The sequence below is a fragment of the Brassica napus genome, unplaced genomic scaffold (genome assembly GCF_020379485.1).
Source record: "Brassica napus cultivar Da-Ae unplaced genomic scaffold, Da-Ae ScsIHWf_1826;HRSCAF=2462, whole genome shotgun sequence".
NCBI lineage: Eukaryota > Viridiplantae > Streptophyta > Magnoliopsida > Brassicales > Brassicaceae > Brassica > Brassica napus.
The window spans coordinates 139,296-146,524 of NW_026015243.1; the positions used below are offsets into that span (position 1 = coordinate 139,296).

At 33.3% G+C, this 7,229-nt stretch overlaps 1 protein-coding gene across 2 annotated transcripts; it reads left to right on the forward strand.

Annotated features, from left to right (window-relative positions):
• Window positions 1–3,784: 3,784 nt before the first annotated feature.
• LOC125574800 (sugar transport protein 4) lies at window positions 3,785–6,317 on the forward strand. 2 transcript variants are annotated; one of them, XM_048772698.1, is made up of 5 exons: window positions 3,912–4,165; window positions 4,261–4,441; window positions 4,530–4,849; window positions 4,927–5,556; window positions 5,640–6,317. In XM_048772698.1, exons 2-5 carry the CDS (start codon window positions 4,309–4,311, stop codon window positions 6,099–6,101), a joined length of 1,545 nt encoding a protein of 514 aa, XP_048628655.1. In that variant the 5' UTR covers window positions 3,912–4,165; window positions 4,261–4,308; the 3' UTR covers window positions 6,102–6,317. The 2 variants fall into 2 exon arrangements, with proteins under 2 accessions (XP_048628654.1, XP_048628655.1); XM_048772697.1 differs by having other exon boundaries at window positions 3,785–4,441.
• The last annotated feature ends 912 nt before the right edge of the window (window positions 6,318–7,229 follow it).

The following is a 7,229-nucleotide window of genomic DNA, read 5'->3' on the forward strand; positions in this document are numbered from 1 at the left end:
GGTAGATTACATTACATGCCACTTCTGATGGCTATAAGAGGAACTCAAACGTGCTTGCTTCTCTATCCTTCTACGGGCTAATCGTTCGTATTCCACCGCTTTACATAATTTTGGGAGCAGTGGAGGGAGGTATTCACATGCCGTTTCATGAATCAATACCTGAAAATCAACCATGTTCTAATCATTTTTGCACGTAATTTTTCGGATGTTTGCATTATTGTTAGTAGCTGACTAGCCGTTAAGGATCGCTAAACACCAAATGTAAGTAGGTTGGTGACATATATAAAATGGAATACCAATACCCATGTTCTTAATAATTTTATTTTCCCATCCAAATTACTTTATAAATAAATACTATGATATGTACGATTGCATAGTTGTCTTCCCTTTTCCAATTTTGTTTCCTCTTGATGTTCTGTTGTACTATTTTATTTTATTCGTGCTTTGGTTTTTGTTTTTCTATTGTCAACAAATGTACAAAATAAATATCTAAAAGCCAAATTGACTTTATCCATGTGATCGAAATCCTTAGTTGTCTTGTTTCAGTGGTTTGCAGCAACGTCTACAGCTTCTATATACATGTCAAAATTAGTGGCGTTGATTAGTAAACAACTAACACTATCAAAAGAAAATTAATATAATAAAAGACGTAACTGAGAACAAAGTTTACTGGTCTGAAAACAAGATCTGATTAGTCGAGGAAGAATGTCACTGATATCGGGTAACATTACGGCAGGCAAGCCAAAAAGTAAAAGATAATATGCTTCTCTTGTTCTGCTTGTGAAATTGCAACAAAAAAATGGCCAATACTTTATTAATCATATTTAAAATCGACTGATGTGTGTTCTTGAAGGTCAGACTATTTATGAGATTTTTTATATGCGTCAGTTATATAACCTTGAGAAAAACTTTAACTAAGACGGTTATAATAGATATACATTTGTGGGACTAAAAGTTGACTCCGTTCTCCACCTTTAAACTTTGTTCAGAGCTTCGAGCAGTTTCAGGTTTGAGGGCAAGGCCATACACTTTATGTAGTAAAACATAAGCTTGTGTCATGCCTGCACATTCTATTTATCATTACATCAATAATATAAATATGACGAAACGTTATCGAAACTGTAGAACTCAAGAATCGAAATAGGAAACACTCTTTCTTTCTAATCATTTCAATGCTTTAAAAAAATATCTCAAAAACTAAAGCTCACATAAATCACACAGCTTATAGCTTATGCCATTGTTCGACATAGCTTATATAAAGATATTAGCAATCCTATTCCTAATTGTAAACACACAAACATTATCATCCTTATCTCTTTAGATCATAAACCAATTAGGGATGGGATAGCTTGTTTCTCAAGCTTCTTTCAAGCTAACTTGAACAATCTTCTCCTTAAGTTTTAAACTCATTTTCACCCACATCTTCAACTCCAATAAGGCTTCTCATATCCTTAAATTTAAATTCCTGCGAATGCTTTGGTTAGTATGTTGACTATCTGTTCATTCTCGGACACATGCTCCACTTCAACTTGTTCATTCTCTAATGAAGTGAAACATTCTAATATGTTTTTACTCCGGCCGTGAAACACATGGTTTTTAGTAAGTGCAATCAAAGATTATTATCAATCTGTATTGTTACCTTCTTGCATGATTTTTTCACGATCTCGCTGAGTACTTCCTATTACTAAATCGTTTGTTTCATTGTCTCTGTAACAGCCATGATTGTGGCTTCACACAATTTTTTGTTTCTGAAAACACCATGTTATTGAACTTTCATCGAAATAAAATACGTGACCACAGAACTGGCCCAAGAAAGAGGGCCAGCAGTACAATGGTCCAGGGTCCATCCCAAAATCATACAAATTTAACTATAGAAAGGGGACCAAATTTTTTTTTTGTTTTCTATCAAGGGCCCCTAATTTATTTTTAATCATCTATGATGAATTTTGTGTAACCAGTTGTGCTTCTGCCCAGTGCCAACTTTGTGTAAACTATCGCTATCGCCCACCAGTTCAAGTTGTGTTGATCGCGAAAACAAAAGTCCAAGTGAAGTTGTTCCACGTAGATACCTTACTACAAGCTAATTAACTTCAACAGAAACATCATAGAAATTGACAATAATGTAGTTCGATGATTAGCAAAAAAAGAAGAAGTAATTCGACAGCTTTTACATTTCCAATGTAAACCGAAGAAGTAAAGCGACAAAAAAAGTATGGAACTACGTATAGTTTACGAATATAGTTATCCATATATAAAAAAATAAGGGATGATAGTCAACTTTTTGTTTCCATATCGTAATCAATAGCCCCACAGATACAACGTACTTTTCGAATAACATTGTTTGATTATCTTCTGACACATGAATATTATCTTAACAGCAATTTGACGTACAATATGCTTTTAATAATCAATAAATACATAGATTTCCACTAACGTTTGTTCTGGATAATATTAAATTGTTACATTCAATTAGATCAATGCATTCATGTGAATGGAAAGGCTGTCACGAGTAACAAAATTATTAAGGTATCAATTGATGTCCTCAGATTTTGGATAGAGATTGATTATTAAGCATCACTTTGAAATTTCAAAGGATAAAGGTAATAATAAAGAGCTTTTCTGTTATCAAAATTTCTCTAATGAATATCTAAACTAAATAATACAGTATTAACATTTTAAGAAGATTTAATACTTTAATTAAGTTTTAAATTTAAAAAATAAATTGAATTACTTAAAAATTGACAGATGTAATGAGATATTCTTGTCATGTACTTTATTAAAACAGAAGTACACTTATAAATTAACTCTTAATTTTTCAAATTATTTACAATCATATGGCACTAAAGTAATAAATTTATCTATCTTTTAGTATTTTTGTCTTTTATAGTTTAATTAATATATTTTCCTAAAATAATATATAACAAATTATGTTTACTTATTTAAAAAATATTTCATATAATCTACCTCAACAATAAATTATACTTAATCAATGTCAAAAATGTAACAAAATTTTATTATTACAGGGTGATTAATTTTTTATTTTGGTATATTAACTATGTCTAAAAAACATAAAAGTGTTATAAAAATACATAATATAAACCACAAAATTGTAAATAATATATTAAATTAAATATTTTATTTTATTTTACATTAAACTTTTGATCCATAAAAAATACATTTGCACAAACACACGGGTTATATTTTAAAAATATGGTTGTAACAGTTGATGGATCAAAAAATAAAATAAAATTATTCATTATAAATTATAAAATAATTATGTTGAGAAATATATTAAATAATGATTTAATATATATATATATATATTTTTTAAATGTATATTACCATTTATATAAGATAAATATATATTTTTGCTAAGCAAAAACAAATATCCGAGTGGGTGCGCAGATCAAGCTCTAGTGATTATTATTAAGTTTCTTGTTTAAAAAAAAATATCTTACTTTTTATTTTTATTTATTTATTTGTAGGTGATATATAATCTATTAACTAATGTAGAGGCTCTAAAAATACCCATTAGAAGCAGACTATCCAGTTTTGAAAATAGACTTGGAATGTAATTTCAAAAGGAAATAAAATCTTATCTGATTTTAGTGACAAAAAAAAATCTTATCAAACAAAAAAAATAGTAGCGGTCTTCTCTGTCTATTGACCCAGTTTTGCGGGCGTTTACTCATTTAAAGCCACAAAATCAATTTAAAATATCTGCCTTTTAGAAAAAGTGTCAATGAGAAAACAAAAATATATTTAGTTGAGTCAAAATTGTAGTTCTACTACACAAATGTGAAGAGTGTGTTTATTTTAACTTTTTGTGTAATAGTGTAATTATTTACTTTGCAGCGTTATTCTTCACCTAACGTTATACTTCATCTAAACACAACGTTATATTTAATAAAAATCAACAAATAAAAACTATTAAAAGACACGAGATTTATGGAAGAAGATTAGATCCAGTGAGCAATAGCAAGTGGGTAAGAACGAGAGAACAGCTGTTCTTCTCCTTCATTCTCACCTCAAAGTCAGCTGACAGTTAGTTACTTCTAATCCTATAAATTTCAACCCTTCTTCTCCATTTTCATAATCATATCGTTTCTTGTCTCTTCTTTGACTTTTCTTCTCCAAATCCTTTTCGGACAAGATCTACACACAGGTAGATAATTGTCTGAAAAAACAAACAAACACAAACACCAAGAAGAAGAAGAATAACAAGATCTGCTCTGTTTTTGTTTCCTCTGTGTGAAACAGAAAAGTCAACACTGAGTTTCCACGACGTCGTTTTAGCAAATCGGAGAAATGGCCGGAGGGTTCGTCAGTCAAACGCCGGGAGTTCGGAACTACAACTACAAACTCACACCGAAAGTGTTCGTAACATGTTTCATCGGTGCTTTTGGTGGTCTCATCTTCGGATACGATCTCGGGATCTCAGGTTTTTTTTTCAAGTCTTGTTTCTTCTTTGACCTAATCTTGCAGAATTATCCAGTGAGTAACTTTTGGGGCTTTTTTGTTGCTTGTAGGAGGGGTAACCCAAATGGAGCCATTCTTGGAAGAGTTCTTCCCTTACGTGTATAAGAAGATGAAGAACGCACACGAGAACGAGTACTGTCGTTTTGATAGTCAGCTTCTCACTCTTTTTACTTCATCTCTCTATTTAGCGGCTTTGGTCTCTTCCTTGTTCGCCTCCACGATAACCCGAGTCTTTGGAAGGAAATGGTCCATGTTCCTCGGTGGTTTCACCTTCTTCATCGGCTCTGCTTTCAATGGCTTTGCTCAAAATATCGCCATGCTTCTCATCGGTCGTATCTTGCTCGGTTTCGGAGTCGGATTCGCCAATCAAGTAAGTTCTACAAACAGATAACTTGATGAAGAAGTAACAATGGCGGTTTATGCTAACCGGTTTTGTTTTGGTTTCAGTCTGTTCCGGTTTATCTATCCGAGATGGCTCCTCCGAACCTAAGAGGAGCGTTCAACAACGGGTTTCAAGTAGCGATTATATTCGGTATCGTTGTTGCAACGATCATCAACTACTTCACCGCACAGTTGAAAGGCAACATCGGATGGAGAATCTCACTAGGGTTAGCTTGTGTCCCTGCGATGATGATCATGATGGGCGCTCTCATCCTTCCCGACACTCCGAACTCTCTCATCGAACGTGGCTTCACCGAAGATGCCAAGAAAATGCTTCAATCTATACGAGGAACGAGTGAAGTCGATGAAGAGTTTCAAGATCTCATTGATGCGAGCGAGGAGTCTAAGCAAGTGAAACACCCATGGAAGAACATCATGCTTCCTCGCTACAGACCACAGTTGATAATGACTTGCTTCATTCCTTTCTTCCAACAGCTTACCGGAATCAACGTCATTACGTTTTACGCTCCCGTTCTGTTTCAAACCTTAGGGTTCGGTAGCAAAGCCTCGCTCTTGTCGGCTATGGTAACGGGAATCATCGAGCTCTTGTGTACGTTCGTCTCTGTTTTCACAGTTGATAGGTTCGGAAGAAGAGTCTTGTTCCTCCAGGGAGGTATCCAGATGCTTATCTCTCAGGTAACACAAAACCCTAACCCTAACCCTAAACTTAGTTTCTTGACAAACACGCAACCTCTTGAATGCCATCATATGTGTTACAGATTGCTATTGGAGTCATGATCGGAGTCAAGTTTGGAACGGTTGGAACAGGGAACATAGGGAAAACAGATGCTAATCTGATCGTGGCGCTGATCTGCATCTATGTAGCGGGTTTCGCCTGGTCATGGGGACCGTTGGGATGGCTGGTACCTAGTGAGATATCTCCACTAGAGATCCGATCAGCAGCTCAAGCCATAAACGTAGCGGTGAACATGTTCTTCACATTCCTTGTAGCTCAGCTCTTCCTCACAATGCTCTGTCACATGAAGTTTGGACTATTCTTCTTCTTTGCGGTGTTTGTCTTCATTATGACGATATTTATCTACTTGATGTTGCCTGAGACGAAGAATGTGCCCATTGAAGAGATGAATAGAGTGTGGAAGGCACACTGGTTCTGGGGAAGGTTTATTCCTGATGAAGCTGTTGGTGTTAGTGCTGCTGAGATGCAGCAAAAGTCTGTATGATGATGAAAATGTTATCTTTGGGCAAAAAGACTTGTGAGAAAATTTGAAAAGAAATGTCAAAATATGTTTATTCCTGAAAGAAAGCTGCTCTGCTCTTTGATGCATAGACTTAGTATATTTTTTCCTTATTCAATGTCTTTGTTGTAATCGTAATTTGGACCTAAAGAAAGCTACGAAAACTAAAAAATATTCAAAAAGGGAAATCAGTTTGTCTTATGTTTTTAAACTCTTACTTAACATTTCTGTGATTCTTTGTTTGAGAAAATGAATTATAATGCTAAGAAACCAGTAATAGTCACCAGTAAAATCAAGAATAGTCTTATATTTAAGAAAATGAGTTATATAAGTTTCTATTGTTTTTAAAAGAGATTAGGATTTGTTTCATGACAGGTTTCAGTTTCTGATATTATTGTCCACAGTAGTTAAACAAAAGGGTTAATTAGGTGAATATACAAGAAAACTTTCGAAAGGAATTTTTTCTGCTTTTTTATGTGAAAATGCAAAAATAAATAAGAAGACAGGTCTGTAAGAGAAACTTTCTAACAAACAGTCAAACATGTCCATGATATTTGGTATCAAACATTAATCAACTCTTGTTACTAGCTAACTACTTCCCCTTATCCTAAGATCAAGAAAGATAAGGTAAAGAAGTTATTACACAACACAACACGCAACATTTAATCCAACCCCTAGTTAGGTCACTACATTATCTATTTAAAAAGATCAAAAAGGTGAATCAATTTTTTGAGTTTTTAGTATATAAAGTTTAATCAGTTTCTAACTTTTACTAGTTTTACTGATTCTGTTATTTTCTGCACGCTATCAGGTGGCATACCAGTTAAACTCTAAATATAATCGATTTCACAATTCAGTTTTGTTAGTAAATTTGTAAAAGAAAGTTATCAGATTCTATATTTAACAAGATTCCATTGAAATCTAAAAGCATCTCCAGTCCATCTATATATTTGTTCTATCAGCATCGGCTCAATACTGTCAGGGGCCCTAGGGCAAAATTTTTATTTTACTCTCTAAAATTTATATACAAATAATATTTAAAATATTTTTTAAATTTAGTCAGTAATAATTTTTATATTTTGTAATGAAAATAAAACTATATACATATCAAAT

Excerpts from the sequence above, each read along its gene's own strand:
- LOC125574800 (XM_048772697.1), top strand. The coding sequence starts at position 4,309 with ATGGCCGGAGGGTTCGTCAGTCAAACGCCGGGAGTTCGGAACTACAAC. Across the intron at positions 4,442-4,529 it reads ATACGATCTCGGGATCTCAG|GAGGGGTAACCCAAATGGAG; the intron begins GTTTTTTTTTCA and ends TGTTGCTTGTAG. Across the intron at positions 4,850-4,926 it reads GAGTCGGATTCGCCAATCAA|TCTGTTCCGGTTTATCTATC; the intron begins GTAAGTTCTACA and ends TTTTGGTTTCAG.